Source organism: Cyprinus carpio, chromosome B13, assembly GCF_018340385.1.
Source record: "Cyprinus carpio isolate SPL01 chromosome B13, ASM1834038v1, whole genome shotgun sequence".
NCBI lineage: Eukaryota > Metazoa > Chordata > Actinopteri > Cypriniformes > Cyprinidae > Cyprinus > Cyprinus carpio.
Genome location: NC_056609.1, coordinates 29148220 through 29167152, shown reverse-complemented (window position 1 = coordinate 29167152; position 18933 = coordinate 29148220). Strand labels below are relative to the sequence as shown.

The 18933-nt window shown below is 32.3% G+C and overlaps 1 protein-coding gene across 1 annotated transcript in view; it reads left to right on the top strand.

The window, feature by feature from the left end:
- disc1 (DISC1 scaffold protein) overlaps window positions 1-18933 on the top strand; it is a 50936-nt gene that overhangs the window by 4934 nt on the left and 27069 nt on the right. Inside the window, exons 2-10 of the mRNA XM_042737569.1 lie at window positions 4181-4977; window positions 5717-5786; window positions 7449-7602; window positions 9188-9215; window positions 9256-9324; window positions 9478-9671; window positions 12658-12712; window positions 14365-14467; window positions 15972-16160. Coding sequence (XP_042593503.1) covers window positions 4181-4977; window positions 5717-5786; window positions 7449-7602; window positions 9188-9215; window positions 9256-9324; window positions 9478-9671; window positions 12658-12712; window positions 14365-14467; window positions 15972-16160 — 1659 coding nt within the window. The remainder of the gene's footprint in view (window positions 1-4180; window positions 4978-5716; window positions 5787-7448; window positions 7603-9187; window positions 9216-9255; window positions 9325-9477; window positions 9672-12657; window positions 12713-14364; window positions 14468-15971; window positions 16161-18933) is intronic.

Here is an 18933-nt window from a genome sequence, read left to right as displayed (position 1 = left end):
TAAACCTCTTAGTGCTCCAGACGTAAATGATTTCTCAAATCATGTGTGTGTTATTGAGAAAAGCACCATTTTCACCTGTTGGACATAAAACTTGAGCCGAAAAAATTAAAAAATTGGACAGAATTGAGCCGAATATTGACACTATTGCCTTCAGCAGAGCTGCTTTACAGCTGAATTTTTTAATTTTACAACATTAACACAGTCACTTTCCTGTTTATTAATGTGAAGCTGCTTTGAAACTATCTGTGCTGCATAAAGCGCTAGATATAAATGCAACTTGACTGAAATTGACCAAAACGTGGATTCTTTTCAACTAACGACCACCTAGCAACCATTTAGGTTACCTTAGCAACCACATACGTAATGCCCGCCCCTTTAACTTTTGCATGGTTACCACTCATAGTTGTTTTTGCATAGACACTTTTATAAAACAGACCACTTAGATATTTCCTGTACTTCTGTTATTTCTGTGTTATGAAAGTGGGTTTCATTTGTTCTTTTAGGGAATTGTGACAAGCATGTGTCTTTACAGAGACTTCCCTTTTAAGGGGAAGTAGTCCTTTAGTGTGCTCAATGGTGTGGTGAAGACTGCGTGAACTAAAGATGAGCTACACGTTGTCTGTGACAGATGGAGGATGATGGTGAGTCTCAGTTGTGGTTGTAACGGAAGTGCAGGTGTTCACAGTTTGTATGGGCTGGGGTTTGTTTCTTACGGTGGATGAAAAGTTAATAACTAATTAAATAAAAATAAGCAAACTTATAAAGTATAAAGTGCCATATAAATAAAAGTGACTTGAAATATATACTTAAAGATAAGCTAGTAATTACTTAAATTATAAAATGTAAAAAATCAGTACTGTATAAAGTGTTATAGAAATAAGTGACTTGATGTGACTTAAAGAAAAGCTAAAGAATTAAATCATAAAAATATAAACAATCTGTATTGTATAAAGCAAGATATAAATAAATGACGATAATGAAATCATAAAAATATAAAAACAATCAAAACACTAATTAAAAACTTACTAAAAACAAACACTTTCTAAAAAAAACAGTTTTATTTATTCAGTAATTATTACTGATTTAACTGCACTAATGCTATGGGATGAAAAATTTTTTTTTTTTGAATTGAGCTGAAAAATGTCACTGAGGTGCTTTATTGCAGAAATTAAATTTGCTTCATAATTAATAAATTTTGCAACATTAACACTGTTGTTTTCCTGTACTGTAGTGTAAAGCTGTTTTGAAGCAATCTGTAGTATAAAGGGCTTTATAAAGCAAAGAAATGTGACTTAAAGAAGATGGATGAAAAGCTAATAATTAACTCATAACAATATACTGTAAAATTAAAATTAAATACAAAAACAGTAATATCTGACCAAATAAAACGCTAACTAAAACATCTTGTATCTATCTACAATGTAATCAAACTGAATTTAACCAAAACAGTAATATCTGACATGATTAATGAGAACATAATTTGAACTGAATTGTGCTGAATAATGAACTTTGTATCTATCTACAATGTTATCAAACTGAATTTAATCAAAATTTAACCGAATTGAATCAACATTGACACTAACACTATTGTTTTCTGTAGAGCTGCTTTATAGCTGATATTTTCAGAATTAATGAAATGTACAGCATAAACAATGTTATTTTCTTCGAAACAACAATCTGAAACATAAATAGAAGTGACTAAATATGACTTAAGGCTAAAAAAAAAGACTATGTGACCCTGGACCACAAAACCGGTCTTAAGTGTCAATTTTTCGAACTTGAGATTTATACATCATCTGAAAGCTGAATAAATAATATTTCCATTGATGTATGGTTTATTAGGATCGGACAAATATTTGGCTGAAATACAACTATTTGAAAATCTGGAATCTGAGGGTGCACAAAAAAAAATCTAAATACTGAGAAAATCGACTTTAAAGTTGTCCAAATGAATTCTTAGCAATGCACATTACTAATCAAAAATTAAGGCTTAATATATTTACATAAGGAAATTTACAAAATATCTTCATGGCACACGATCTTTACTTAATATTCTAATGTTTTTGGGCGTAAAAGAAAAATCTATAATTTTGACCCATACAATGTATTTTTGGCTATTGCTACAAATATACCCCAGAGACTCCAGACTGCTTTTGTGCTCCAGGGTCACATATTATCATCAGAAATCTGTAAGCATGCAAGTGTGTTGTTAAAATAAATTATTAAAATATTAACTTCAATTTGCAATTTTATGTAAAAGGGGTTGTGTAGCAAAGCTTTGGGAATCGACTGTTCAGAAGCTCCCTTTTGTTCAAGTCTTCAGAGGATGTGTCTCTCGCTCTCTCTAGAAAACATTCTTCAGCAGTGACTTCATCTGCTCTTCATTAGCTCCGTGTAAATTATGGTGAAAGATTGCAGTGCCAGCAGATAAAAAGAGATTCTTTGGCATCATTTTTCTCATCTTGCATATTTAAGACCTATTTTGAGGGAAAACCGTTTGTCACTGTTACATCAGGTTTTGGCTCAGTGATGGTCTCACGGTCGTGTTGAATGGACTTTCTGTTATTTCTCTCATGTGAGTGAGTTTGTGTGGTTATGTTTGAAAGATCTGCGAGAGAGACGTTGAACTGCAGCTGTTCTCACTCAGCATTCGCTGCAGTGAGGGATTGTGGGAAATGCGTTTAAAGAGCCAATCACAGCTGCAGACAAAAAGACCATTTGAGAGTTTTTCCACTGATTCCTCCCTTTAACAGACCAATGTGTTTTGTTGAATATAGGGATGTGGTTTCAGATGTGTTTTGTTTCTGTTGTTTTGGGGTTCATAATATTGTGATGGGTTGTCGTTTATGCATCGTTTTGGCTCATCTTACAGTCAGTTTTACTCGCACAGAGGAAAGTTTTATTGCTCGGATTTTGCTTTCATAGTTTGGAAAGGTTGATCTCAATAAAGTATCAAATTATTCACAATCTTGTTTAATTTAATATCAAACAACTCTTTAGGCTTCCTGCAAACAATATTTATTTTCATTTATTTAATTAAAATCTTTGTCATTTTCATTTAATTTAATTAGACATACTAAAATAAGTAAAACTAAAACTGAAATAAAAACTATATAGATATGTGAAAAACTAATAAAAATAATGAAGTAAAAACTAAAGATATTGAATAAAAAGCTATATAGATATATGAAAAAAACAAAAAAAAAATGAAAAAAAAAAAAAAAAAAAATGTTAACAAATCTGAGCATCGTTTGCTAAAATTTCAGCCTGCCCATAAAAAATTAATTGAAGTCTTTTCAAATATTAAAACATTTAAAAATGTACAAAAAATAATTAAAGAATTAAGTGTAAAAATGTACAAAAATATATATTTAAAAGTAAAAATTACTCACAACAAAATTACTAAAACTTTAACTGAAATGAAAATGGAATATACAGTATAAAAAATAAATAAAAATATAAAAACTAATTCAAAGTATTCATACAATATAGTGGTTTCTCAATTATGGTAAATTATACTGGTTCATATTGCTTATATATAGATTAAATATATAATATCTCTGTCTCTTTATATTTGTTTGTGTGTGTGTATGTGTGTGTGTATATAATGTTAACAAATCTGAGCATCGTTTGCTAAAATTTCAGTCAGCCCATAAAAAATGCATTGAAGTAAATGTAGTAAATTCTTTTCAAATATTAAAACATTTAAAAATGTACAAAAAATAATTAAAGAATTAAGTGTAAAAATTTACAAAAATATATATTTAAATGTAAAAATTGTTTTAAGTGCAAAATGTACAAAAAAATTATATTTTAAATGGAAAAAAGTTGTATTAAGTGTAAAATGTACGGAAAAAAAGTACAATGTGTAATAATGACCATGTTATTAAAATATTTAAATTTTCATATTTAAATTGTATCTTTACACTGTTATTAAACTGTTATAGTCATTTTTACTGTGCATTTCCTAAAGTGCCCATCAGTTTTATGTATTGCATGTGACACACTGATCACAGGCAGATTTCATTGCTGAAACACATGATGGCAGCTGTCTTGGCTCATTATTTGTTTGCAGATGTGCCATTGTGAGAGTTTGCATGTTGGATGTCCCGTTATAAAGCACCTTTCACAGTTTATCATCATGACTTAAGACATTTAATCAGTAATCTGTTCTTAACAGGTGGTGTGAGTCCGAAGGTGGCAGCGGGAAGCTATCGCAGGAGGAGCTTCAGACGCCCGGGATACATGCGCTCAGAGCCGCTTAACCACTCATGTGACTCTAAACACGTTTCTGGCTGGCCTACTACTGAGAACACTCAAAAGAGCGCTTCGAAATTACCCAGCAGCCCCAGTGAGCGATGGCTTAGGGAGGTTTTCAAGAGAGACGACGGCCAGGATTCTCCCGAAACTCACCGTTTGCGTGACGCCAAGGAAAACTCCCCAGTGCCATCGCGCAGCGTCTTCAATTCCAGCTTCAGCTTCATTCAGCAGTCGCTAGAAACTGGTGATCTGGTAGATGTGAGCGCAAACAAATCCGCGAGCAAACGATCTGAACGCTCTGCTGCTTTAGAACCTCACACTGCTTTGGTTGTAGATCCCTTGAGCCAATCAGAGATCAGCACTTCTCCGATTAGCCAATCAGAACGTGAGGTTTTCTCATTAAGCAATTCCCCTTGCTCCACTGGTCGGCAAAAAAGTCTTTTATTGGACCGAGAGCTGTGGCTAGAAGACCTGGATGTACAGATTTCGTCCTCCGTGACGTCTTATGCGAAAGAAAGCGTCCAGGACTCTGACTCTGGCTCTCTGGACACTGAAGTCACGTCTTCGTTCTCGATCGACTCGTCAGACTCGGCCTCCTCGGTCACGTCCGGCTACGACAGCACAACCCCGTCCTCAGATCAGAGTCGAGACGGTCTGAGAAAGAAGTACGAGGATGTTCTGCAAGACTGTCTGCAGAGCAATCGCACAAACACTAAGGTCAGCACGACACAATGATGTTTAATGTAGTTTAATGTAAATGCCACGAATGCGTGAACATTTCTGCATGGCTCTGAATTAACTCCTTTTGTGGATGCGTTCTTAATGCAACAACGTGCAGAAACACAGGAACTAAACACTAAAAATTCACAGCGTTTTATTATAACACTGTTCTCATTGTAATGTAATGTATATGACAGTCCCAGTCATAGTTATTAATATTCTGCATTGTTGTTTAGATATTATGTAAACTGTGACAGATTAGATATTAAGTCTAGTTTTCTGAAAAATGTAAGTGAGTTTATGCTTAAAACATGAACACTCATCTGCCACTGGGGTAAGAAAAATAAACTTAATTCAAAGGGAAAGCAATATGATTTATTTTAAGTTATTTTTAACGACTTGATGCCTAAAGGTCTGCTTTTACTTAAACTCTGTTTAAGTTACTAACATATGAAATAATAGTCAGAAAAATCTGACTATTTAAATGGAATAGCTTTATCAAATATTTAGACAGAATCTAAAAAAAAAATTGGTTTGTATCTTGTTTTTTCTTTTTTTGTTTTACATCAGGCTTTTATGGCTCATATATTCTGATATAGTGAGGAACAGAACAGCTCATTTTTATTCTGAGGCCCAAACTGAGCAAAAACATAACATTTGGTGCAGATGCTGATATTTATTTTACTCACGATCTTTAACATTTTTGTCATGTTTGACAATGTTTTACCGTCTATAGATCGAGTCCATGATGATGAAGCTTCAGAGACTACAGCACAAAGCGGTTCTGGATGATGATTATGACACAGGTCAGACATTTACATGCTCCGTGTTGCTTTGATCATTTATTTGATGAAGCATAATGGTTTCTCTAGCTTATAGCATGTGTATATTAAGTGCAAATATGGAAACATTTCATATTCCAAATCTAAAAGTATGATCACACTATATATCTGTATCTGTAAATATCAGCACAGTGTTTTGTCCACAAAATAACACAACAGATGACCAAACAAAAAAAAGACTTCATCACAACAATCATGTTCATAAAAAACACAAAAACACTCCCAGCTGATTATCTGTACTCAGAGATAGTGACCTTCAACCAAACAAAAAAACATTAGCTTGTGATTGCTGACTTGATAGCAAGAATATTTTTACTTTTTACATCCCGCTTGTTTGTTTATAGTTTGTTTATATTGTTTATAGTATGCAATACTGTACACTGAATTCATTTTAAAGATTTCAGATCCCACATCACATATGTATATCCTCGTCACAATAACATTTTTTTTAACTAAAACCAAAAAAAACCATAAAAAAAACCTTTAAATAAAAATAAAAAAAACATCATCAAAAAAAAATATAATAAAAAAAAAAAAAACTGAAATTTATTATTGTTATTATTTTTCAGATTTTATTTCAGTTTCTAAGGCAAAAGTTCTCAAAATACTAAATAACTTATTAAAAATATTAAAAATAAATAAATAAATAAATAAATAAATAAATAAAAGGAAAAATAAATAAACTTAAAAAAAAATTAAAACCGTTTAGATTTTTTTTTAAACAAAAAAAGAATACAAATGACCAAAAAATATACTAAACTAAAAACTTTAAAATTGAAAGTTAAAAGAAAATATCAAAATAATAGAAAAGAAAATATCAAAATATTTACAAATTATTTTATTAATACATTTAACAGAAAACATCGAAATAGTAACGAAAAACTTTTGTAGTATGCTGTTTTCAAACAGTATTAGTATAAAGTGGAGATTGAGTCAGTGTTGAACAGCGCCATCTGCTGGTCATGAACACAGTTATCATTCAGTCCCAGTGTGCTGCTCATGGAGTGAAGCAGCAGTGTGTCACGGGTTTATTTTACTTCATCCTTCGCTTCATTACTCACACTGAGTTGCTTTTCTTGAAAGTACCCTCTGTATCTTCAGTGTGTGTCTGGAGAATCTTCTTATCTTCTTCTTCATCAGATCAGATGATTGACCTACATTTTTCAGCTGGAAGTCTTCTTTGTGCCCCTTTTGAGTCTTGTGACTTAAAGCACTAGTCTTTTCCCAGACCCTGATTTGTGTGTGTGTGTGTATAAAGTGGGTCAGTTGTGTTTGTTTGTTTTGTACTGTCTGTCTTACACTCACAAAGACACTCAGAAACACATACACACACACACACACACACACACAGAAACACATACACACACACACACACACACACATTTCCTGCAGTGTTTTAGTTACAGAAAGTTCAAAGTGGCTCATTTTGGGCTGTAATCATCAATAATAGATCAATAATCCGATAGGCTGGTTTAAATTTGTCACTCTGGGGTGTAGTATTTTTGACACATTTTTGGATTGATTTTGACTTAAATTGAGCATAAGCAGGTGTATGTTTTAGTTTGGTTTACCCCATCAAAGAAAGACTGATGAAAGCTGAAGTCTAAAGTGTGTTTGTGTGTTTAGCCGAGCATTTTGGTGAGAAGCTGGAGGAACTGAGGAGAGAGCGAGCGACGCTGAAGCCTGGTTTACCGTCCAGACATCCGCAGGTCACTGGATTTCTGGAACCTCCCATACACACCGCTCAAAGCGTCATCCACAGGACAGACACAGACTGCAGGTTTGAACACATTCAACGACTCCACAAAGCTGCATTGTTTGGATTAAAAATACAGTAAAATCAGTAATAATGTGAAATATTATTACAATTTAAAATATCTTTTTACATTGTAAAATATAATTTATTTCTGTGATGCGCAGCTGTATTTCCAGCATCATTACTCCAGTCTTCAGTGTCACATGATCTTCAGAAATCATTCTAATATACTGATAGCAAATACTCAAGAAACATTTATTATTATCAATGTTGAAAACAGTTGCAAAACCGTGATACATTTTATTTTTTCGGGATTCTTTGATGAATGGTTCAAAAGTTCAAAAGAACAGCATTTATTTGAAATAGATATCTTTTGTCACATTATAAATGTCTTTAGTGTCACTTTCGATACGTTTAATACATCCTAACTGAAGAACACGTCACTATATTGTATTTGAGAGCTGGTTAGTTGATACTGGTTTCAGAAATAACCCGTTAAAACAGGAAAGCACACAGGTGGGGTGGCAGATCTGCTGGAATGTGTCTAAACAGCACTTCCTGTTGCGTATTGTTTCCATATGTTTATCATCGTTCAGTATGGACTGAGCTCTCATCATAGGAAAGACACCACATTATTAATATTCATAATAAAAAGCTGAAGATCATTTTGCACATCATTTTTTTTTGTTAGCATTTTGATTTATTTTTATATCATAGATTTTTTTTTGTCTTTTTTATGATTTTTATTTTTAAATACAGTATGTCTATCATTTTTTAAAATTAGGTTTACGTTTTTAGTTTCTGTTATTTAATTGCTTCAAGTTAAACTAAATGAAAATAAAAAAATGATACCTTTATTTGAGTTTTAGCTTCAGTAATTTTAGTACTTCAACCTAAGATTATTTTATTTCAGTTATTTGCCAAGGCAACATTCTGATTTTTAAGTTTTAAGTTTCAATTTTATTTCAGCTCTATTTTAATTACTGAAAATGTTAGTTTTAGTTTACAACAGTTTTTTTTTAAGTATCACAGAGTTTTTTTTGTTAATTCTTTGAATAAGATTTTATTTTCATGTTTTTCATTTATGTTAATTTTAGTTAAAGTTTTAGGAATTTTGTTATGTGCTTCTGAAATTTGTATTAGTTTTTGTTGTTTTTAATTATATATATATATATATATACATGTATGTGTGTGTGTGTATATATGTATTTTTTTTCAGGTTTTGAATCACATCAGCCTGAACTTTCTTATGATCAAGCGCTGCCTTTAAAATACGAGGGAAGAAAAGTAAACAGTTCAGAATTTAAACTAAATAAAAAAGAAAAATGCTTAACAAAAAAAACGAAAAACATAAACACCATTTAAACTCAAACAAATAAACCCCCAGTTCTATATTTGAATTTTCAAACGGTTTTGTTTTATTATTATTATTATTATTATTATTATTATTATTATATCACATTTAAATAACATCTCTCAAATTTCTATTAATTATAATAAACACACAATAACCTTTTTTTTCCAAAAATAAAAAACGGCAAATCTAAATCATATCAGGGATCAAGCAGCTCTCAGAGCCGGTTTCCAACACGAGTGTTTTTCCAAACAGGCAAAACGGTGAATCGAGTGCCGATCAGGGATCAAGCAGCTCTCAGACCACTAACCAAACAATAACAGGGATCAAGCAGCTCTCAGACCCGGTTTCCAACACGAGAGAAACTGTTAGAGGAAAAACAAAGGATTCAGGTGAACGGAAATATATGATCATCACTGATACATGACTAACGAGTGCATAATATATGCATGTTAATGACGGACTGTCAGCATGAAGTCTAATTCCTTTTTAACCTTTTTACTTGCTTAGTAATATGAGAGGTTAAGTATGTGTTGTGCTTCCTCAGGGAGATGTGTGATCTTCAGCGGAGGCTGCAGGAGCTGCAGGAGCGGAGCAGAGCTGTGGAGGAGCAGCTGGAGCCCGTCCTCAGAGTCTGTGATCCGGCTCAGCTGCGGCTGACGGCTCGAGCGCTGGAGGACATGATCAGCTCTGAACACCGGGCCCAGATCAGCGTGTCTCCACCTGCAGAGATCGTCAGGTGAGTGCAAACAGAGCAGCAAAACATGAGGCCTCATATCTCATTTACACCAGGGATGCATCGATCCGATACTGGCAGTTTTCACGCACTATATATCAAGTGTTCTGAAGCTGTTCCACAGTTCAGTGTGAGGTTCAGATGAATATTTAAGTAACTCTTGTTTCTGCTGCGGCTGTCTGTCATCCTTCATTCAGCAATCATCTGTGTGTTGTGTTCGGTTACTACGGTCAAAACCATGAAGCTCACTTCAAGAGCGCACAGTAACTGAGGTTTATACCTGTTAAAAGAACAGGCTCAATAAACTAACACAGATTACTACGTATCAATATCTCTTCCCCTTCCACTAACACTAACCTTTCTACTCGGACTCCTACACAGCCTCCACAACATCACTCACACTATTACTATTATAATTAGTATAATAATACTTTTCTGCACAATCAAATATTATTAATAGTCTTTCTTGTTCTGTCCTATCTATCATATGTTGCTGCCTTCATTACTGTGCTATACATTTAAAAGAAATGTCTTTTATATTTATATATAAATGTATTTACTTGTTTTTTCATGAATGTATTTTACAGCAACACAAAGAGCGTAAATGTGTAACATTTTACCAGATTTAGACTTATTCACTTTTATTTGTAAATAAAAATGTTTCACTAGATTTTATAGAATTATTGTGCACCCGTGATTTTTCTAGAGCATCTTTTGCTGCTGGATTATCCACTAACCTAGTTTATATTAGTATTTTTGTCATAGATTATGATTCTATATTTTTTCAGTTGTCTGTATGTGAACTACTACATATAGACATATTTTCTCTTCTCTGTCTCTATGTGAACTAGATCCCTCAGGGAAGATATAAGTAAAAGTAAGAACAATGTTATTCTCAAATAATCCACTCTTTTGGTCGGAATATAAAAATATGCAGTCAGCTGCTTGTTCACAAATCCGAGAAAAATATTTCACAATAGAATCAAGTGCATACACACAGATGCCTCCAATATTACGATCAAAATTTGACACACGCAAGACAAAAACATGTATAATCTGCCAATAAATGACAAAACTCAGTCTCATCTTGTGACCAAACTTCACTCAAAGAAATAATGTGTCTAATCTTCATGCAAAGTGTCCAATAACTCACTATATTTGGTTGAAATTTCAAAATTTTTCAATTTAAAAATTTTTGAGTTTGCATGTAGTTAACCAGCTTTCTCCATATCTCACGCACACAAGTATTAAAGGTAAAAAAAAAAAAAGCAACAACTTTAATTTATGAAATGTAGTGCAGTAAAAAGTATGACATTATGTTTTGGAATGCAGCAGTAACAGTGTTATATTAAAAACAATTAAAACAATAAATTAATAAAAATAATCAATTATTTTTCTTGTTGTTATTTTTATTGTTAGTGTATATTATTGGTAAAAAAATAACAGCAGCAATAATAATAATGTTTTATCATTATAAGGGTTTACAATTGATTTTTTTTTATTATTGATGATGTTTGATATAATAACAATATTAAAAAATATATTTATTTTTATTATTATTACTGTTTTAATTATACAGTTACTATAGTTAACATTGATTACAACATGGTATACAGTTAACATCGTTATTGATAATAAAATAATATTTATTTATTTATTTATAATAGTTATTTTTTTTTAGACAGACTCAATATTTTGTTATGAAAGTCTTATGAATGAATTATGAATTATAAGTGTAAGTTTGAGTATGTTATCTGATTGTGATAGACGTTTTTGAGCTCTTTGCTGTAATGTTGAACAGAAACCAGCAGGTGATCATTTAAAGATGTCAGATGACGTGTCAGTCAGCATTCGCTAGCGTTGACGTTCGAGACTGACGTGGTTGAGTTAAATCTTCTCTTCAGTGGGTTTAGTTCTTGGAGGAGTTTCAGGGAAGAAGCTCTGGTGAAAAACGAAGGTCATCTCTAGCGGCGAGGAAACGTCTGTCTCTGAGCAGAGAAATATTGAACTCTAGATTGCATGACTCTGTTTGGTCTCTCACAGATTGATTTTGATGCATATGTAGATTTATTGGAGGTACGGTGCAGATTGAGGTCATAACATTGAGCCGAGCTAAACAAACCCTGCTGAGAGATTGATTTATTTTCTCCTGCACTGTGGGCTGGTTTAAAGCGAGTTTTCTCCATGCAATCCTCTCTCTTTTATTGTATTTTTACCCGGCTCTTCTGGAAATGAGACACTTTTCAGCACGGTTATGAATTTTTATTGCTTTCAGGCTCCACAGAGGTAATGAATTCAGATGCTGGTGTGGATGAATATTGGTTTTCTGTCCAAAACCTGTGCGTGATGTTTAAGAAGAATCGCTCAAGGCTCTTGATGAGGAATAGCTGATATTTTAGAGTTGTGTTACTGACATCTAATCCACTTATTAAACCTGTGTATTTCTAGCAGGAGACGCTTTATCCACTTATTTTTAAATAATTGGTATGCCGTTACAGTTTCTGTTAACATTTTGAATTAGATTTTATTTTAATATTTTAAGTTTTCACTTAAATTTTTAAGTTTTAGTAATTTTGTTGTATGCTTTTGTAGTTTTAATTTTTTTTTAAATATGTCTATGAAATATTTAATTTGTATTATTTTGTTTTAGTACTTCAACTTAACCTAACTGAAAATGAGAATCTAACTGAAATAAAATAGTAAAAAAGTGTAAATTAATATTTTTAATTTAATTTACGCTTTATTTCAAGTAAGAAAAATGATTTTATTTCAGATATTGAAAATGTTTTTATTGTTTTATGATAATAATAACCTTGAATCACAGTAAATAATGCATCAATATTGTTTGTTTAGCTGTATTTATTAGTGTTGCTTGCCAAGTCAAGCATTTCTTGAATTTGCCATAATCTTTAAGTGTAAAATTTATGACTTTAGTGTTCAAATCTCATTTTCAGCCTCACTGATATTTATAATTTTCTTTTATTTCCAGACTTCAAGAGCAAGAGCGAGCACTGAGGTCATCCATCAAAGAGGCAACGGCTAAAGTAAGTCCACATTTTAATCATTAATCATCTGTTCTTGCCCTGGGCATTTTATTTGACTTTATTAACAAAACGTTTGTGGCACAGATGTATTTTATTTATTATTTTATTTTAACATAAGATGCAAGAGAACAATTCTCGGAGATCTCAGAATCTCAGGTAAATCTTGAAGTTTGTTTAGATGTTTTTAATTTTTTTAAATTTTTTACTGTAAAACAAGAAAAAAGATGCCGATCTGGAAGTGTTTTATGGAAAACATACCATCATGCTACTCAATGCACTCAACTTTCCAGTCTTTCTTTTCTATTTCCAGTTTGATAATGAACTGTAAATGATCTTATATCCTAAATTACATTATTTTTAACTACTAATTTGCTTATACTGGCCAATTTCTTTCTTTTTTTTTATTTCATAAAATTCAAATAAAATGTGAAATATCCATTCTGATAACTGGACATGCAACATAATAAGGTCACATGACAAAAACTTTGGATAGTTTCTGTGTACTTGTCCAGATCACCTTTGAACAAAGAAAAGAGAGGTTCAGAGCCAGATTTTTGTTTATCTGTGTGAAATTAAGCTAGTGCGAAAGGTCATATTTTCCTATATTTTCTTTCGAGTTGTCAAACAATCCAAAGAAAACATCTTTAAAACAGAAAGAAAAGTCACTCGGATGAACATTAAAAAAAAATCTGACCAAAAAAAGTGAATGAGTCTTCTTCAGAGAATGACAAAAACAGCAGATCACTGCAGTGTCTGACTTATTTTATTTTGTACGACCTCTTCATATTTAAGGAGTGAACTTCATAAAAAAGTTGGACATTGCTTATTATGATTTTCAAGGGTGTAGAATTTAGCCCTTTATTTGCATGCTTGACATTAATATAATATAATGGCTAATGGCTTCCAGATGTTCAGTGCCACAAATGGATTTTTTTTTTAAGGTTTTCTTTAAAAAGTTTATGACACAAATGTGTGTCACATTTAATATTTTTATTACATTTTATATTTTACTTTATTTTTAATATTATCTTAACAAAAAAGTCTATGTGGCTCAAATATATGTTGTTTTGTTTTTAAAAATGTTATTTTATTTTATGTAAGATATTATCCTAACAAAAACATTTATGTGGCACAAATGTATATTTAAGAATTTTATTTTATAAATTTTTTTTATTTTAAAGGTTCTCTTAACAAAAAGTTTGTATTGCAAAAATTATATTGTCAAAAATTTACTTTAAAAAATATTTTCAATAAAATCTTTTATTAATATTTAGTGATTATAAATATAATTTTTTTTTATTTGATTATAAATATATATTTTATTTTCTATATTATTTTTCTTATTTTAGAGCCTAAAACTTCTACATAACCTCTACATGCCCTTCGTCTTTTTAACATCTTAGCAGCATAATTTTTTTGGAGTTTTCTACATTTTTTTTCTACTCATGTGAATATTAACATGTGAATATTAACAGCTGTTGTGCATTAGCATTTATCATTTATGGCTCAATCTGAAGATGAGAGATGATGAGAGAAATGTGAGGACCTAATGATGGAGGAAATGAAAAATGCTTCACAGCTCAATTTATTGTTAGTAAGTTAGGTGACTGCTCTTTTCCTCAGGTTTGTAATCTCTGTTTCTCGTGGTTCAGGTGGTGATGAGTCAGAGACTGGGCTCTAGTGTGAGCCGGAAGGTCAGCGAGAGTGACACACAGCTGCTGGCCCTTCATGAGGCGAAGCTCGCAGCCCTCTCAGGTACCGCTCTTTCTGTGCTCATCTGAACGCGTCGCCTCCTGCGGCTGCTTCAGATGTCACGGTCTCTTTGTGCTCGACAGCACTACACGATACAGACTGACAGGCCCAAAGAGTACAGCCTTCCTCCGCTGGGATACTTTAGTACTGACTACAAACACTACTGTTCAGAAGTTTGGGGGCAGTAAGATTTCTTAATGATTTTGAAAGAGGTCTATTCTGCTCACTGAGGCTGCATTTAATTGATCAAAAATACACTAAAATTGTGAAATTATACTACAACTCAAAATAAGAGTTTTCTGTGTGAATCTCTGTTAAAATGTAATTTATTTCTGTGATGCGCAGCTGTATTTTCAGCATCATTACTCCAGTCTTCAGTGTCACATGATCTTCAGAAATCACTCTAATATGCTGATTTGCTGCTCAAGAAGCATTTTTATTATTATCAATGTTGAAAATTTTAGAAGCTTATTTCGGACAAAAAAATAAATAAAATAAAGTTTTTGTCTCACTATTAAGACTTATAATATATAAACTCTGAATTTTTCTTAATGAAACTTTAAGATGAAACTTAACTTTAATGTAATTTTAAGGTTCTCTTAAAGTTTATGTTGCACAAATTAAAATAATGAGTTGTGAGATTTTATTTTATTTTATTATTGTATTTTATTTTAAAGGTTATCTTAGAGAAAAGTTTATGTGGGACAATTTAAGAGTTTTGAGATTTTATTTTATTTTACTTTAAAAGGTTCTCTTAAGAAAGTTTGCGGCACAGATTTAAAAAAAAAGAGTTGTGAGATTTTATTTTATTGTATTTTATTTTAAAGGTTGTTTTAGGAAAATGTTTATGTGGGACAAATTAAGAGTTGTGAGGATTTTTGTTATTTTATATAACAAAAATAGTTAACAGAAATAATTTATTTTCTTATTTCATTTAAAGTTCTCTTAAAAAAAGTTGTAGGTATCAGTTTTATTTTACTCTGTGTCAAGTTTAAATGTTACAGTTTATGTGTCAAAAAAATTCTGAATTGTGGCACATTTCAATTATCAATTTAATGAATCCCGGCTGAATGAAAATATAATTTTTTCCCCAAAAAATCCTACTGACCCTAAAGTTTCTTATCTAGTTAATTCTTAACTAGTCATGTCTACTATGTCAAGCATCGCTAATATTATTACATATACTTGAACAATCCCCAAACTTTTGCATACAACTCCAAACCTCTCTTAGAATCACCTTAGCATCAACCTTGTGACTGCATAGCAACACCCTGGCAACCGCGTAACAATGTGGCATTTTCTTGAGAAAACAAAAACAGTTACAGTGTTTCTTTTAAATCTCAGACAGCATCTTAATTTGCATGCTATCTGTAGTATGTAGTAGAATTGGAATTAGTGTGTCACAAATCATAGTATGCTGATAGTATTCTTATTTCTGGTGGTGTTTCGACTAATAGTTTTGATGTTTTTAATCTTATGTTCTGCTTCTGTTTGGTTCTCGCGGCAGGAAATGACTTCTGCAGCGCGAAGGAACTGAAGGCAGAAATCAGGAGCGCGTATGGCGAGAGAGATCGTCTGGAGGGGCTGGAGAGGAAGCTGAAGACTCTGAGCACAGGAAGTGGACGGGATCTGAGCCGCATGAAGGAGCAACACAAGCAGATCAAACTGGAGCTGCAGGAGAGAGAAGCCCAGTACGGTGAGTAACACAGAACAGCTGATTTCTGCTGACACAGGGGGGAGCCATTTCTTCATGAGATCCAGATGCGTCTCAGATCAAAATCTAGATGTTTTCTCTAGTTTTCTAGGTGTTTCAGTGTTGATTTATACAGACAGGATATCTCTGTTCCTTATTATTATAATGCATGAGTACTTCAGAATTTATTTATTCATTTAGTTTTTTTTTATTGAATAATGTCAATTATCCTGCAGGAGGCTTCATTTTTATTTTAATCTTTATTATTTTTTGTCATTTTTCACATTAATGAAAATCATAAATCAGCAAGTTAAATACAGTGCATAAATACTGCCATAATGTCTGAATACTGCAGAATTAAAAATCTGAAAAAGGTCAGAATTGTGAGGAAAAAAAGTATATTCTGTGTACTAAAAAAAAAAAAAAAAAAAAAAGTGTAGATTTTTATAAAAAGTATATATTTATATTTTTATTCAGTGGCAGAAATAAGTGTGCAAATGTTTAAATCATCATCAGTCGCCAAAAAACAGTGGTACAAAGTCAAAAACAAATCTTCATTGCAAGTTAACGTTTCTTACGAATCATGTTTTGGTCCCAAAAGTTTGAGCTGCTTCTGCTCCATTTAGTAATTGTTTTTCTGAGGGTGAGATCATGACAACAGCTCTGTTTCTGCACAAGCCGGGGCAAAGACTCATGTTTAAAAATACCATTTAATATGCGTAAATATCTTCCTAATTACGCAAGTGCCAACTCAACTGCAAACTGTAACCCTGGCATGACAAGTGACGCATGCAAACCCTTTTCCTTATGCGCAAAACAGTGATTTGATGGCAGTTATGTGGCAAATACGTGTGTTATTACGCGAGTGGGAAGACAGGCTAATAAGAGCCTAGCAGGAGCAGCCCGTTCATGTCAAAGATCTTTTATGTTCTGTATCATATTCGCCCGCTTTGCATATTTAGCATCAACGCTCAGGCTATCATTAGCTCACAGTCTCTCTCATCCCGGCACAAAGACGCGGACCAGCCGAGCTCTTTGTTGAGCAAAATGTGTGTGTGTCAAATTAAGCAGATGAGTGTAATCCCTCTAACGGCTGGCTGGATTCCCGTTGGCTGTCAGCCGCCGTCTCCTCCTGTTGTTGAATAAGTGACAGGGCACCTCCCGCAATCTCCATCCTGCGGATCCTCACGGGACGCCAGAGCCAAGTCGAGAAGATTTTAATGTGCATCTGGTTATTATCGGCAACTAGTCAGATGATAACAGACCAGTGAATTTACACCGGTGACATCCTATTAGTGTGTAAGCATTAAATACCCGGTGAATTTCACAAAACATGCATGTCCAGATCATATTGCACCTCAGAGACAAAAAAAAAAAAAAAAAAGAAATTATAATTTGCATGAAGAAAATGAAGCCTATTGTATGAGAATTGACATTAGCGAATATAAAAATAAATAAATAAATAGATTCTGAAGTTTACATTGTGATTAGTATATTTTTTACAATTAGTATAACTAAATGCTAATTTAACTAAAAATGCTGTCTGCATAGGGCGTTTTTTTATTAATGCAAAAAAGATTAAATTATATTTTGCATGAAAAAAAATTAAGCCTACTGTAAGATAATTATTATTAATTAATATAAGCCAAATACAAACAAATGAATTCATTTTTATTTATAAGTATTCATCCATTATGGCAGTACCTGCACACTGAATTTAATTTAAACTGATTTTAAATAAAAATAAAGAAAATTTTGTATATGTAGGATGATTTTCATTAATGTTAAAAATGAAGCATCTTGCAGGATAATTCATATTATTGAATATAAAAGACATGAAATAGCATTTCTGAGAACAAAGTCAGAATTTGCGAGAGACACTCAGATTTACGAGAAAAAAAGTCAGAATTGTGAGAGACACTCAGATTTATGAGAAAAAAAAGTCAGAAATGCAAGATGCAAACTTTTTTCTGTAGTGGAAAAAAGCTTACATACTAACATAAGCTTGACTAGTTTAGTAGTTCACACCAGTGGCTGGTTGCATTAACTGCTTTGACTAGAATTACAAGTTATCTAAATGTTTTTCTATTTATTTTCAAGTCAGGTACATAAAAACATCATAGACTGATCTAATTTGAATCTAAAAGAGGTAATATCGGAAGTTTTTTAAACATTCGTTTCTTATTTATTTGGTTCCACAGTGTTTGCAGATTTTCAGTTTTGTATAGGCTACCTATTTAAACTTTGTGTAAGTTATTTGTTATTTTATATTAGGCATATAGCATGGTGTATTTTTATTGATGGCCTTAGCTAGGCTTTGAAAATTAGTGAGTTAAAGAATTGCGCTATAATAACCCCTACAAATACAACTCATTATATACACTATAAACACTTTAAAAGAGACAGACATGTAGATGTTTGTGAAATTTTATCATCTGTTTATTCATGCAACAATACATATTAATGTTATAGTTTTTATTAATAACCATTCCTATATAGCTGATAACATTGTCTAGTGCTCTTACGAATGTTTTTAGCATGATTTGTGAAAATGTAACTACTATACTAAATGACATACAGACTTCTTCATGGCTAGTGTTTGTGTATTTCATTTCATTCTGTAACCTACTTGTTCAACAGATCTGTCTACTAGTGATAAATGCTACTGATTTTGACAGCGTTGATATTTCTGACAGATAATGTCATGAGAGTTTTTGTGTTTCCCTTACCGAATGTTCTGTCCTGTCAGCAATAACCTGTCCATGGGTTTTTTTGA